At 48.4% G+C, this 15,524-nt stretch overlaps 1 protein-coding gene across 5 annotated transcripts in view; it reads right to left on the bottom strand.

Annotated features, from left to right (window-relative positions):
* The window catches only part of GLYR1 (glyoxylate reductase 1 homolog), a 138,833-nt gene that overhangs the window by 47,250 nt on the left and 76,059 nt on the right, over positions 1 to 15,524 (bottom strand). For all 5 annotated transcript variants that reach the window (XM_063935037.1, XM_063935039.1, XM_063935038.1 and 2 more), the window contains 3 exons: positions 1,301 to 1,372; positions 344 to 394; positions 182 to 255 (listed from right to left, as the gene is read on the bottom strand). In XM_063935037.1, coding sequence (XP_063791107.1) covers positions 182 to 255; positions 344 to 394; positions 1,301 to 1,372 — 197 coding nt within the window. The remainder of the gene's footprint in view (positions 1 to 181; positions 256 to 343; positions 395 to 1,300; positions 1,373 to 15,524) is intronic.

The following is a 15,524-nucleotide window of genomic DNA, read 5'->3' as shown; positions in this document are numbered from 1 at the left end:
TGCGTCACGTACAGCAATGTGATAGGGGTGCGTCACGTACAGCAGTGCGATAGGGCTACATCACCCAACAGGTGCATCACACACAGCAATGTGCGGGGATGTTTTGCCTATCTCCTGCCGGTGGACAAGTGCAGCGCTGTGGAAGCCGGCATAGTACCGTGTGAAGCGGGCGAGGACGTACTTTTTGTCTGTGGGTGTGATGCTGCCGTTGATGGCTGTGCTGTCTGCTGCCTGGATGGACGTTGAGCCGGTATCCTGAAGACAGTAAGAAAGAGGATTATTAGTAACACACATCAGATGGTACTGGGACTTAACAATGAGCACGAGGGGCGGGGGTTCTCACTTCCTCAGACACCTTCAGTCGCTTGCTGATTGCTTGATATGTGACGCTGGGCTGAGGGCAGAAGAGTCATAATTAGGGGTCAGGTACAATATGATGCTCTAAATCACACTCACACTATAAATAAAATGTATTGGTCAATAGGCCCATTTACAAACCGATATGCTTTTAATCTTGTATGGTCTCCCTCCTCCCCCCTCTTATGTAGATAGGGCAGCAGAAGAAACTATAGCCTCTGGTTTCGCTTCAGAGAACCTTTTACAAAATCCGGCATTTCACATAACCTATTTATGGATAGCCTAATGAGTGCTGATAAAATGTAAAATCACTGATACTGCAGTCATTTGAGCTGCTGTGACATAACTGGCCACACCCTTTCTATATGAACCCATGCAGTATTTCTGCACTGCAAGGCCGCCAGTCAATGTATATCCTGTTCTGATAGGGAACCATCACCCCCACCATCGATAACCTGCGTCAGGAGGTAAGGGCAGCATGATAAATATACAGAGAGGAAGAAATGCTGCAGGATTTGTCCAGGTATATTATTCGGCTGCACAGGATTTAATACATATTCATTTCAAATACTGACTTTACTGTCTCTTTAATTCAAGGAAAGAAATACATCAGCAGAAGTTTGGAGGGAGGATTACAGGACTAAGCAGAGGTGGCATAACAGTCCCTCCCCCAGAACACTGGCTACGCAAACTGAACCTATGTACTAAAATATCTGATTCCGTACAGGTATTTTAAAAACTCAGAAGCTCCTATGAGAAACGCAGCATCAAATATTTTTTTAGGTGATGCTACACGATAATAGCACAATAAGATTACATTAATTTTAACAACCTTAATTAAGAACAAGCAGTATAATTTACTTAATGGCCTGATCTATTCTATCCACCCTGCAAACACAGTTTTTCATTTGACCAGTGGAGGGAGCTAGAGTCATTATAGTACCTTTTTCAGCACCATCTCTGTGCCTAGTGTTCTGTGGCCATGCATCAGCCAGCTGTCACCTGCTGTATCCTCCTGCAATGGGAAACAGAATTACATTCGTCAGGCCACCAGTCAGTAACACCGTGAGGAAATACTACAGTACGAAAAAAAAAAAAATGTAACGGAGATCTCTGAATTCTAATATTCATATGTGGGATTTAAATCTGGTTACTGTTATCATTCAGGGTGCTGGGGGAAACAAAATGTTTTTTTTTTTTTTTCTTGCTTAGAAATACCCCTCCCTTTCAAGCACCTGTTGATATCACTAAGCTAATTGAGCATCTGCCATTATATATGTCTGTTGTGAGAGGCAGAGAGGTTCCTGCATTAGGAGGAGGTGCAGACCCTGACATGCCATATGGAGCATTATGGGGTTGCTCCAAGGTAGGTAGCTCTTAGCTTAGATATATTTAAGTAAGGATCCATCATCATGTGGCTCCTTGCTGGTTAATCATAGACCCAGAGTGGGGTAATGGAGGTGTGATGCCCCTGGACTGGCTGAGCTGGATGGCTTTAGTGTGGCATACCTTTACATTCTATTAACACTTTTTACAAACTAATTTCTATAACACTATATCTCCATTTTAAATTACATCTCATTTTTGTATCCCATTTATAGCTTCGGATTCCTAACCCTAATTTATTAACACTATAGTTTTTTCACTGGTATGCTGCCCTGGGCTTTCTGGTTTATGCTGGTGCTTTGGGGTGCCACACCCTGCACCTAGATATAGCGCTAGGGACCCCAAATATACAGAGGTGCCTTGATGCGGCTTTGGGGCTTATTCATACATCTGCGCAAATATATGTAACCAAGATCTCTGATTCCTAATATTGTGTGGGATTTAAATCTGGTTACTGTTATTATTCAGTGTGCTGGGGGAAACAAAATTTATTTTTTCTTGCTTAGAAATACCCCTCCCTTTCAAGCACCTGAATGATATCACTAAGCTAATTGAGCATCTACCACTATATATGAAATACTACAGTACACAAGAGACCAGTCACCTATACGGACGTGCTGAGCGCAGTAAGGAAGGGGGGAACCGGCTGGAGAGTATGAGTCCATCTCATCGGCTCCAGCTGCAGTTCTGCACAATAAATGGCACTCTAACCTCTTCTACAGCAGCCCCCCATTGGATTATCTACATATATGGTACATAAACACTCCCAATGAAAGGCTGCCCATGCTTTTATATCAGCAAGCAGTGAGATTAGATGTAACGCAAAACCCTTCCCCCATCCGCCACCCTCCCCAATGTGTCAGGGCAGGTATTAGCACTCCCTGGCCAGAAATGTGCACACAAATAGGAACACATGCAAACTTCTCCAGAGCCTCAGGGAGGTGTTACATGCTGCATGCAGGACCAGAAGTGGATGCCCAGGGTACGGACCCACTTACTGCCATGACCAAGATACATTACTATAAAGTTACATTATAGTCTGGATATAGCTCTCAAAAGTTATTTACAAAAGAAACTGAACATAATGGCAACCAATAATAAATCTTAAATATTTAAAGAACATCTCACAATGTATGTGCCACGATATCTAAGCTCCACCCCTGGGAGGAGACATTTCTCCATTCCTCCCCTGTGAGATACGTCACAGTGTATGGCTGCACAGTATCTGTCCCCCGCCCCTGGGAGGAGACATTTCTCCATTCATCCCCTGTGAGATACGTCACAGTGTATGGCTACACAGTATCTGTGCCCCGCCCCTGGTAGGAGACATTTCTCCATTCATCCCCTGCGAGATAGGTCACAGTGTATGGGCCACAATATCTAAGCTCCGCCCCTGGGAGGAGACATTTCCCCATTCCTCCCCTGTGAGATACGTCACAGTGTATGGCTACGGCCCCTTGGGAGGGGACATTTCCCTGTTCGCACCTGTGAAGGAACAGGGAAAATGTCGGTCAGGCAGCGCAGAGCGGTTCAGAGACGGCATCTTACAGGGATCAGTGATCCCCACTTTTATTCCGGTTCAAGATGTATTAATACTTATGCCAACGTACCAGACACTGAGGATTCTGTCCATGAGTATTAGGCCTATTGTAATAAGTACATTTTCGCTGTTAGTCACTAGTAGAGTGTCTGTCGCCCCTTCCCACTAGATTGTTAGCTCCTCAGAGCAGGGCCCTCTTCTCCTTACATTTCACTCACAGCTCTCTCCTACTCAGCGACCATCTTCACCCACCTATTCTCCTGCTGGTAAAGGCTCATCTCTATCTATGGCCGCCAGTCCCTAGTAGTGCGCTGAATACTCCCTCGCTACTTACATCTTAGCTATATTGTGTATTGAGACTTGTGGTGCTCTTTGTTACCTTTGTTATTTTTTACCTTAATGTTAAGTTCTGTCTCCCTGTACTGTTCTATTGTATGCCCTTTGTGCAGCGCTGCAAAACGCTTGTGGCGCCTTATAACTAAAATTAAGTAATAATAATAATATACCTCCTGCAGATTACAAGCAGTAGGGTGTAGGTGGGTACTGGACAGACAGGTATCTAGTGGAGTTCACTGGGTGTGAACATAGTAACACAAATGGATACCTCTGTAATCTGATGTCATATTAGAAAGCCTTCACAACAGCAGATTTAGGGGGGGGATATTCAATTTGCCAGCAACGATTGTGGGTGTAAAGTATCGCCGCCAGGGGGCTATCTAATTAGCCCCGATAAACCGGCGCGTGCAGCGGCTTATCAGGGATTTTGCTTCACTTGCCTTAGGCAGGCAAAGCAAAATGGCCGATAACAGCCCCATGTTCATCCGAAAACGGGGCTATTTCACCCGAAAACACACAGGTTTCACTGAACCTGTGTGTTTACAGTTGTAACTGCACTCATTACCAGCCAAGCGAATTAAATAGCCCGACCGCAGCACCTGAAGAAACATCAGGGTTTTTACTCCCAATGTCTCTTCGGAGGCAAATTGAATAACCCCCTTAAGGTTTAAGAAAAGGCAATGGTTGCTCCCAGACCAACAGCCTAGAGAAGTGTGACTGTAAACGCTGTGACATGTACAGGCTTCAGTGCAGCCACCTGGATGAACCCCGGCAGCAGTCCAAACCTGCCATGAAGAGAGTTTACCGTCAAATATCTCCACCCGGTGATGGCAGGAGCAGTTTTGGGAACATATGTGGGATGAGAGTTCCCATTCTAATGCCATCTACCCCCACACACACACACACACACACACACACACACACACACATACCCACGTGTCCACCACGGACGGAGATAGATTAAGGCACAATCCATACTTGCTTTACTAGTATATAAGGCTCCTCATGGAACGCACTGCCTTGGGGGACACTTCGAAAAAATAAGATTTTAAACCTACCGGTAAATCTTTTTCTCCTAGTCCGTAGAGGATGCTGGGGACTCCGTAAGGACCATGGGGTATAGACGGGCTCCGCAGGAGACATGGGCACTATAAAGACTTTAGGTGGGTGTGCACTGGATTCTCCCTCTATGCCCCTCCTCCAGACCTCAGTTAAAGAACTGTGCCCAGAGGAGACGGACAGTACGAGGAAAGGATTTTTGTTAATCTAAGGGCAAGATACATACCAGCCACACCAATCACACCGTACAACATGGAATATACTAACCAGTTAACAGTATGAAACAAAACAGCATCAGCCAGAGACTGATCAAACTGTAACATAACCCTTATGTAAGCAATAACTATATACAAGTCTTGCAGAAGATAGTCCGCACTGGGACGGGCGCCCAGCATCCTCTACGGACTACGAGAAAAAGATTTACCGGTAGGTTTAAAATCTTATTTTCTCTTACGTCCTAGAGGATGCTGGGGACTCCGTAAGGACCATGGGGATTATCCCAAAGCTCCAGACCAGGCGGTAGAGTGCGGATGACTCTGCAGCACCGATTGAGCAAACATGAGGTCCTCATTAGCCAAGGTATCAAACTTATAGAATTTAGAAAAAGTGTTTGAACCCAACCAAGTAGCTGCTCGGCAAAATTGTAATGCCGAGACACCTCGGGCAGCCGCCCAAGAAGAGCCTACATTCCTAGTGGAATGGGCCTTTACCGAATTTGGTAACGGCAATCCAGCCGTAGAATGAGCCTGCTGAATCGTGTTACAGATCCAGCAGGCAATAGTCTGCTTAGAAGCAGGAGCGCCAACCTTGTTGGCTGCATACAGGACAAACAGTGCCTCTGTTTTCCTAACCCGAGCCATCCTGGCTACATAAACTTTTAAGGCCCTGACTACATCAAGAGACTTGGAATCCTCCAAGTCACCCGTAGCCACAGGCACCACAATAGGTTGGTTCATATGAAACAATGAAACCACCTTAGGCAGAAATTGAGGACGAGTCCTCAACTCTGCTCTATCCACATGGAAAATCAGATAGGGGCTTTTTGTGAGACAAGACGCCAATTCAGACACCCGCCTCGCAGATGCCAAGGCTAACAACATGACCACTTTCCAAGTGAGAAATTTTAACTCAACTCTTTGAAGAGGTTCAAACCAGTGTGACTTAAGGAACTGGAACACCACGTTAAGGTCCCATGGCGCCACTGGGGGCACAAAAGGAGGCTGGATGTGCAGCACTCCCTTTACAAGCCAATTCCTTCTGAAAGAATATTGACAGGGCCGAAATCTGCACCTTAATGGAGCCTAACTTTAGGCCCATATCCACTCCTGTCTGCAGAAAGTGGAGAAAACGGCCCAGGTGGAAATCTTCTGTAGGAACATTCTTGGCTTCACACCAAGATACACATTTCCTCCAGATGCGGTGATCATGTTTCGCCGTCACCTCCTTCCTAGCTTGTATCAGAGTAGGGATGACTTCCCCCGGAATACCTTTCCTAGCTAGGATTTGGCGTTCAACCGCCATGCCATCAAACGTAACCGCGGTAAGTCTTGGAACACGCAGGGCCCCTGCTGCAACAGGTCCTCCCTGGGAGGAAGAGGCCACGGATCTTCTGTGAGCATCTCCTGAAGATCTGAATACCAGGCCCTTCGAGGCCAATCCGGAACAATGAGTATTGTCTGGACTCTCTTTCGTCTCAATATTTTTTAAATGAGTGGAAGAGGAGGGAAGACAGACCGATTGAAACACCCACGGTGTCACCAGGGCGTCTACCGCTACTGCCTGAGGGTCCCTTGACCTGGCACAATACCTCCGAATCTTCTTGTTGAGGCGTGACGCCATCATGTCTATTTGAGGAAGCCCCCCAAAAACTTGTTATCTCTGCAAAAACTTCTTGATGAAGTCCCTACTCTCCTGGATGGAGATCGTGTCTGCTGAGGAAGTCTGCTTCCCAGTTGTCCACTCCCAGAATGAAGACTGCTGACAGCGCGCTTACGTGATTTTCCGCCCAGCGAAGAATCCTGGTGGCTTCCGCCATTGCCACTCTGCTCCTTGTCCCGCCCTGGCGGTTTACATGAGCCACTGCTGTGGCGTTGTCCGATTGAATCAGAACAGGTAGGTCGCAAAGAAGAGTCTCCGCTTGTCGTAGGCCGTTGTATAAGTCCCTTAATTCCAGCACGTTGATGTGTAGACAAGCCTCCTGGCTTGACCACAGTCCCTGAAAATTTCTTCCTTGTGTGACTGCTCCCCATCCTCGGAGGCTCGCGTCCGTGGTTACCAGAACCCAGTCTTGAATGCCGAACCTGCGACCCTCTAGAAGGTGAGCACTCTGCAGCCACCACAGGAGAGACACCCTGGCCCTGGGGGACAGGCTTATTTTCTGATGTATTTGTAGATGGGACCCCGACCACTTGTCCAGAAGGTCCCACTGAAATGTCCTCGCCTGGAACCTGCCGAAGGGGATGGCCTCGTAGGCCGCCACCATCTTTCCCAGTACTCGAGTGTATTGATGAACGGACACTCTTTTTGGCTTTAACAGGTCTCTGACCATGTTCTGGAGTTCCTGGGCTTTTTCCGTTGGGAGAAAAACTCTCTTCTTCTCCGTGTCCAGAATCATGCCTAAAAATGATATCCGAGTCGTTGGAATCAAATGCGACTTTGGCAGATTTAGGATCCAGCCGTGTTGCTGCAGCACTCTCAGGGAGAGTGACACGCTTTTCAGCAACTGATCTCTCGATCTCGCTTTTATCAGGAGATCGTCCAAGTATGGGATAATTGTGACTCCTTGCCTGCATAGTAGCACCATCATTTCCGCCATTACCTTGGTGAAAATCCTCGGGGCCGTGGACAGCCCAAACGGCAACGTCTGAAACTGGTAATGAGTGTCCTGTACAGAGAATCTCAGGTACGCCTGATGGGGAGGATAAATGGGGACATGAAGGTATGCATCCTTTATGTCTAGTGATACCATAAAATCCCCCCCTTCCAGGCTGGAGATCACTGCCCGGAGAGATTGCATCTTGAATCTGAAACTCTTTAGACACAGGTTTAGGGATTTTAGATTCAGAATGGGTCTGACCGAGCCATCCGGTTTCGGGACCACAAATAGGGTTGAATAGTACCCTTTCCCCTGTTGTATTAGGGGAACCGTGATAATCACCTGCTGTCGACACAGCTTTTGTATTGCAGCTAAAACTATTTCCCTCTCTGGGGGAGAAGCTGGCAAAGCCGACTTGAAAAATCGGCGAGGAGGCACTTCTTTGAATTCCAGTTTGTAGCCTTGGGATACAATTTCTATCGCCCAAGGATCCAAATCTGACAGAACCCAGACCTGGCTGAAGAGTCGAAGGCGTGCCCCCACCGGCGCGGACTCCCACAGTGGAGCCCCAGCGTCATGCGGTGGATTTTGTAGAAGCCGGGGAGGACTTCTGTTCCTGGGAACTAGCCGTAGCAGGCATTCTTTTCCCTCCACCCTTACCTCTGGCGAGGAAGGACGAGCCCCGACCTCTTCTAGACTTATGCGACCGAAAGGACTGCATCTGATATTGAGGTGTTTTCTTTTGCTGTGGGGGAACATAAGGCAAAAAAGAAGATTTACCCGCGGTAGCTGTGGAAACCAGGTCCGCGAGGCCCTCACCAAATAAAACCTCACCCTTGTAAGGCAAAGTTTCCATATGTCTCTTTGAATCAGCATCACCCGTTCATTGGCGGGTCCACAGGGCTCGCCTAGCAGAAATTGCCATGGCATTGGCTCTTGAACCCAATAGCCCAACGTCTCTCGCAGCGTCTCACATATATAACGCTGCGTCTTTAATATGAAAAAAAGAAAAAGAGGGTGTTCCGCACTGGTAAATGATAACAGACAAGACCTTATTTGAGGAAATGTGTCCGTGACCGACATCGGAAATGTAACACTGATGTGTAAATATGCCGTCGGTGGTGCTCCCAGAGTCATTGGGTTTACATTGAAAAGAGGAGGAAAAAATAAAGACTCTGTGCTGGGGCACTCTTTATGAAAAAATGAGACAATAAAAATGAACATTTATTTAGGATCATATAAGATATAGTGTGACAATCAAGATCAAGTATTTTTAAATAGAAAATAAGAATTTACTTACCGATAATTCTATTTCTCATAGTCCGTAGTGGATGCTGGGGACTCCGAAAGGACCATGGGGAATAGCGGCTCCGCAGGAGACTGGGCACAAAGTAAAAGCTTTAGGACTAGCTGGTGTGCACTGGCTCCTCCCCCCATGACCCTCCTCCAAGCCTCAGTTAGGATACTGTGCCCGGACGAGCGTACACAATAAGGAAGGATTTTGAATCCCGGGTAAGACTCATACCAGCCACACCAATCACACCGTACAACTTGTGATCTGAACCCAGTTAACAGCATGATAACAGAAGGAGCCTCTGAAAAGATGGCTCACAACAACAATAACCCGATTTTTGTAACAATAACTATGTACAAGTAATGCAGACAATCCGCACTTGGGATGGGCGCCCAGCATCCACTACGGACTATGAGAAATAGAATTATCGGTAAGTAAATTCTTATTTTCTCTAACGTCCTAGTGGATGCTGGGGACTCCGAAAGGACCATGGGGATTATACCAAAGCTCCCAAACGGGCGGGAGAGTGCGGATGACTCTGCAGCACCGAATGAGAGAACTCCAGGTCCTCCTCAGCCAGGGTATCAAATTTGTAGAATTTAGCAAACGTGTTTGCCCCTGACCAAGTAGCTGCTCGGCAAAGTTGTAAAGCCGAGACCCCTCGGGCAGCCGCCCAAGATGAGCCCACTTTCCGTGTGGAATGGGCTTTTACAGATTTTGGCTGTGGCAGGCCTGCCACAGAATGTGCAAGCTGAATTGTACTACAAATCCAACGAGCAATCGTCTGCTTAGAAGCAGGAGCACCCAGCTTGCTGGGTGCATACAGGATAAACAGCGAATCAGATTTTCTGACTCCAGCCGTCCTGGAAACATATATTTTCAGGGCCCTGACTACGTCCAGCAACTTGGAATCCTCCAAGTCCCTAGTAGCCGCAGGCACCACAATAGGCTGGTTTAAGTGAAATGCTGAAACCACCTTAGGAAGAAATTGAGGACGAGTCCTCAATTCTGCCCTGTCCGTATGAAAAATTAGGTAAGGGCTTTTATAGGATAAAGCCGCCAATTCTGAGACACGCCTGGCTGAAGCCAGGGCTAACAGCATTACCACTTTCCATGTGAGATATTTTAAGTCCACAGTGGTGAGTGGTTCAAACCAATGTGATTTTAGGAATCCCAAAACTACATTGAGATCCCAAGGTGCCACTGGAGGCACAAAAGGAGGCTGTATATGCAGTACTCCCTTGACAAACGTCTGAACTTCAGGAACAGAAGCCAGTTCTTTTTGGAAGAATATTGACAGGGCCGAAATTTGAACCTTAATGGACCCTAATTTGAGGCCCATAGACAGTCCTGTTTGCAGGAAATGCAGGAAACGACCCAGTTGAAATTCCTCTGTAGGGGCCTTCCTGGCCTCGCACCACGCAACATATTTACGCCAAATACGGTGATAATGTTGTATGGTTACATCCTTCCTGGCTTTGATCAGGGTAGGGATGACTTCATCCGGAATGCCTTTTTCCTTCAGGATCCGGCGTTCAACCGCCATGCCGTCAAACGCAGCCGCGGTAAGTCTTGGAACAGACATGGTCCCTGCTGGAGCAGGTCCTTTCTTAGAGGTAGAGGCCACGGGTCTTCCGTGAGCATCTCTTGAATTTCCGGATACCAAGTCCTTCTTGGCCAATCCGGAGCCACGAGTATAGTCTTTACTCCTCTCCTTCTTATGATTCTCAGTACTTTGGTATGAGAGGAAGAGGAGGGAACACATACACTGACTGGTACACCCACGGTGTTACCAGAGCGTCCACAGCTATTGCCTGAGGGTCCCTTGACCTGGCGCAATATCTTTGTTGAGGCGGGACGCCATCATGTCCACCTTTGGTTTTTCCCAACGGTTCACAATCATGTGGAAGACTTCTGGGTGAAGTCCTTACTCCCCCGGGTGAAGATCGTGTCTGCTGAGGAAGTCTGCTTCCCAGTTGTCCACTCCCGGAATGAACACTGCTGACAGTGCTATCACATGATTCTCCGCCCAGCGAAGAATCCTTGCCACTTCCATCATTGCCCTCCTGCTTCTTGTGCCGCCCTGTCTGTTTACGTGGGCGACTGCCGTGATGTTGTCCGACTGGATCAACACCGGCTGACCCTGAAGCAGAGGTCTTGCCTGACTTAGGGCATTGTAAATGGCCCTTAGTTCCAGGATATTTATGTGAAGTGACGTTTCCATGCTTGACCACAAGCCCTGGAAATTTCTTCCCTGTGTGACTGCTCCCCAGCCTCTCAGGCTGGCATCCGTGGTCACCAGGACCCAATCCTGAATGCCGAATCTGCGGCCCTCTAGGAGATGAGCACTCTGTAACCACCACAGGAGAGACACCCTTGTCCTTGGAGACAGGGTTATCCGCTGATGCATTTGAAGATGCGATCCGGACCATTTGTCCAGCAGATCCCACTGAAAAGTTCTTGCGTGGAATCTGCCGAATGGAATCGCTTCGTAAGAAGCCACCATCTTTCCCAGGACCCTTGTGCATTGATGTACTGACACTTGGCCTGGTCTTAGGAGGTTCCTGACTAGGTCGGATAACTCCTTGGCTTTCTCCTCCGGGAGAAACACCTTTTTCTGTACTGTGTCCAGAATCATCCCTAGGAACAGCAGACGTGTCGTCGGAATCAGCTGTGATTTTGGAATATTTAGAATCCATCCGTGCTGTCGTAGTACTACTTGAGATAGTGCTACTCCGACCTCTAACTGTTCTCTGGACCTTGCCCTTATCAGGAGATCGTCCAAGTAAGGGATAATTAAGACGCCTTTTCTTCGAAGAAGAATCATCATTTCGCCCATTACCTTGGTAAAGACCCGGGGTGCCGTGGACAATCCAAACGGCAGCGTCTGAAACTGATAGTGACAGTTCTGTACCACAAACCTGAGGTACCCTTGGTGAGAAGGGCAAATTGGGACATGGAGGTAAGCATCCTTGATGTCCAGAGACACCATATAGTCCCCTTCTTCCAGGTTCGCTATCACTGCTCTGAGTGACTCCATCTTGAACTTGAACCTTTTTATGTAAGTGTTCAAGGATTTCAGATTTAAAATGGGTCTCACCGAGCCGTCCGGCTTCGGTACCACAAACAGCGTGGAATAATACCCCTTTCCCTGTTGTAGGAGGGGTACCTTGATTATCACCTGCTGGGAATACAGCTTGTGAATGGCTTCCAATACCGCCTCCCTGTCGGGGGGAGACGTTGGTAAAGCAGACTTCAGGAACCGGCGAGGGGGAGACGTCTCGAATTCCAATTTGTACCCCTGAGATACTACCTGCAGGATCCAGGGGTCCACTTGCGAGTGTGCCCACTGCGCGCTGAAATTCTTGAGACGGGCCCCCACCGTGCCTGAGTCCGCTTGTAAGGCCCCAGCGTCATGCTGAGGACTTGGCAGAAGCGGGGGAGGGCTTCTGTTCGTGGGAAGAGGCTGTTTGCTGCAGTCTTTTTCCCCTTCCTCTACCCCAGGGCAGATATGAGTGGCCTTTTGCCCGCTTGCCCTTATGGGGACGAAAGGACTGAGCCTGAAAAGACGGTATCTTTTTCTGCTGCGAGGTGACTTGGGGTAAAAAGGTGGATTTTCCAGCCGTTGCCACCAGGTCCGATAGACCGACCCCAAATAACTCCTCCCCTTTATACGGCAATACTTCCATATGCCGTTTGGAATCCGCATCCCCTGACCACTGTCGCGTCCATAATCCTCTTCTGGCAGAAATGGACATCGCACTTACTCTTGATGCCAGAGTGCAAATATCCCTCTGTGCATCTCGCATATATAGAAATGCATCCTTTAAATGCTCTATAGTCAATAATATATTGTCCCTGTCCAGGGTATCAATATTCTCAGTCAGGGAATCCGACCAAGCCACCCCAGCACTGCACATCCAGGCTGAGGCGATTGCTGGTCGCAGTATAATACCAGTATGTGTGTATATACTTTTAAGGATATTTTCCGGCTTCCTATCAGCTGGTTCCTTGAGGGCGGTCGTATCATGGGACGGTAACGCCACTTGTTTTGATAAGCGTGTGAGCGCCTTATCTACGCTAGGGGGTGTTTCCCAACGCGCCCTAACCTCTGGTGGGAAGGGGTATAATGCCAATAATTTATTAGAAATCAGCAGTTTTTTATCGGGGGAAACCCACGCTTCATCACACACCTCATTTATTTCCTCTGACTCAGGAAAAACTATTGGTAGTTTTTTCACACCCCACATATTACCCTTCTTTGTGGTACTTGTAGTGTCAGAAAGGTTCAATGCCTCTTTCATTGCCGTGATCATGTAACGTGTGGCCCTACTGGACATTACGTTTGTCTCGTCACCGTCGACACTAGACTCAGTATCTGTGTCAGGGTCTGTGTCGACCCACTGAGGTAACGGGCGTTTTAGCGCCCCTGACGGTGTCTGAGACGCCTGGACAGGCACTAATTGATTTGCCGGCTGTCTCATGTCGTCAACAGTTTTTTGCAAATTGCTGACATTATCACTTAATTGTTTAAATACAATCATCCAGTCAGGTGTCGACTCCCTAGGGGGTGACATCACCAACACAGGCAACTGCTCCGCCTCCACATCATTTTCCTCCTCATACATGTCGACACACGCGTACCGACACACAGCACACACACCGGGAATGCTCTGATAGAGGACAGGACCCCACTTAGCCCTTTGGAGAGACAGAGGGAGAGTCTGCCAGCACACACCCAGCGCTATATATATATACAGGGATAACCTTATATAAGTGTTATTCCCTTATAGCTGCTGTTATTATCGTTATTTGCTGCCAAAAATGCCCCCCCTTCTCTTTTTTACCCTGATTCTGAAGCAGGACTGCAGGGGAGAGTCAGGGAGCCGTCCTTCCAGCGGAGCTGTGAGGGAAAATGGCGCTTGTGTGCTGAGGAGATAGGCTCCGCCCCTTCACGACGTCCTTATCTCCCGCTTTTTTGTGTAAAAATGGCAGGGGTTAAAATACATCCATATAGCCCAGGAGCTATATGTGATGTATTCTTTTTGCCACCTAAGGTATATACTGTTATATTGCGTCTCAGGGCGCTCCCCCCCAGCGCCCTGCACCCTCAGTGACCGGAGTGTGAAGTGTGCTGAGAGCAATGGCGCACAGCTGCGGTGCTGTGCGCTACCTTAGTCTGAAGACAGGATGTCTTCTGCCGCCGATTTCACCGTCTCTTCTGGCTCTGTAAGGGGGACGGCGGCGCGGCTCCGGTGACCCATCCAGGCTGAACCTGTGATCGTCCCTCTGGAGCTAATGTCCAGTAGCCTAAGAAACCCGATCCACTCTGCACTCAGGTGAGTCCGTTTCTTCTCCCCTTAGTCCCACGATGCAGTGAGCCTGTTGCCAGCAGGACTCACTGAAAATAAAAAAAAACCTAAACTAAACTTTTATTCTAAGCAGCTCAGGAGAGCCACCTAGATTGCACCCTTCTCGGCCGGGCACAAAAATCTAACGGAGGCTTGGAGGAGGGTCATAGGGGGAGGAGCCAGTGCACACCACCTGATCCTTAAGCTTTTATTTTGTGCCCTGTCTCCTGCGGAGCCGCTATTCCCCATGGTCCTTACGGAGTCCCAGCATCCACTAGGACGTCAGAGAAAATACGTTTGTTTCCTCACCGTCGACACTGGAGTCAGTGTCCGTGTCAGTGTCTGTTTCGACCTGAGGTAACGGGCGTTTTATAGCCCCTGACGGTGTTTGAGACGCCTGGACAGGTATTAACTGATTTGCCGGCTGTCTCATGTCAACAGTCTTTTGTAAAGTGCCGACACTATCACGTAATTCTTTCCATAAGACCATCCAGTCAGGTGTCGACTCCCTAGGGGGTGACATCACTAACACAGGCAATTGCTCCGCCTCCACACCATTTTACTCCTCATACATGTCGACACAGCGTACCGACACACAGCACACACACAGGGAATGCTCTGATAGAGGACAGGACCCCACTAGCCCTTTGGGGAGACAGAGGGAGAGTTTGCCAGCACACACCAGAGCGCTATATATATATATATATATATACAGGGATAACCTTATATAAGTGTTTTTCCCTAATATAGCTGCTGTATATATTAATATGCCAATTTAGTGCCCCCCCTCTCTTGTTTTACCCTGTTTCTGTTGTGCAGGACTGCAGGGGAGAGTCAGGGAGCCTTCCTCCAACGGAGCTGTGAGGAAAAAATGGCGCTTGTGTGCTGAGGAGATAGGCTCCGCCCCTTTTTCGGCTGCCTTTCTCCCGCTTTTTGTGGAAAACTGGCAGGGGTTAAATACATCCATATAGCCCAGGAGCTATATGTGATGTATTTTTAGCCATTTAAGGTATTTTCATTGCGTCCCAGGGCCCCCCCCCCCAGCGCCCTGCACCCTCAGTGACCGGAGTGTGAAGTGTGCTGAGAGCAATGGCGCACAGCTGCGGTGCTGTGCGCTACCTTATTGAAGACAGGACGTCTTCTGCCGCCGATTTTCCGGACCTCTTCACTCTTCTGGCTCTGTAAGGGGGCCGGCGGCGCGGCTCCGGGACCCATCCATGGCTGGGCCTGTGATCGTCCCTCTGGAGCTAATGTCCAGTAGCCTAAGAAGCCCAATCCACTCTGCACGCAGGTGAGTTCGCTTCTTCTCCCCTTAGTCCCTCGATGCAGTGAGCCTGTTGCCAGCAGGTCTCACTGAAAATAAAAAAACCTATTTAAACTTTTACT

Source organism: Pseudophryne corroboree, chromosome 7, assembly GCF_028390025.1.
Source record: "Pseudophryne corroboree isolate aPseCor3 chromosome 7, aPseCor3.hap2, whole genome shotgun sequence".
NCBI classification, from domain to species: domain Eukaryota; kingdom Metazoa; phylum Chordata; class Amphibia; order Anura; family Myobatrachidae; genus Pseudophryne; species Pseudophryne corroboree.
This window is presented reverse-complemented; position numbering and strand designations above follow the sequence as displayed.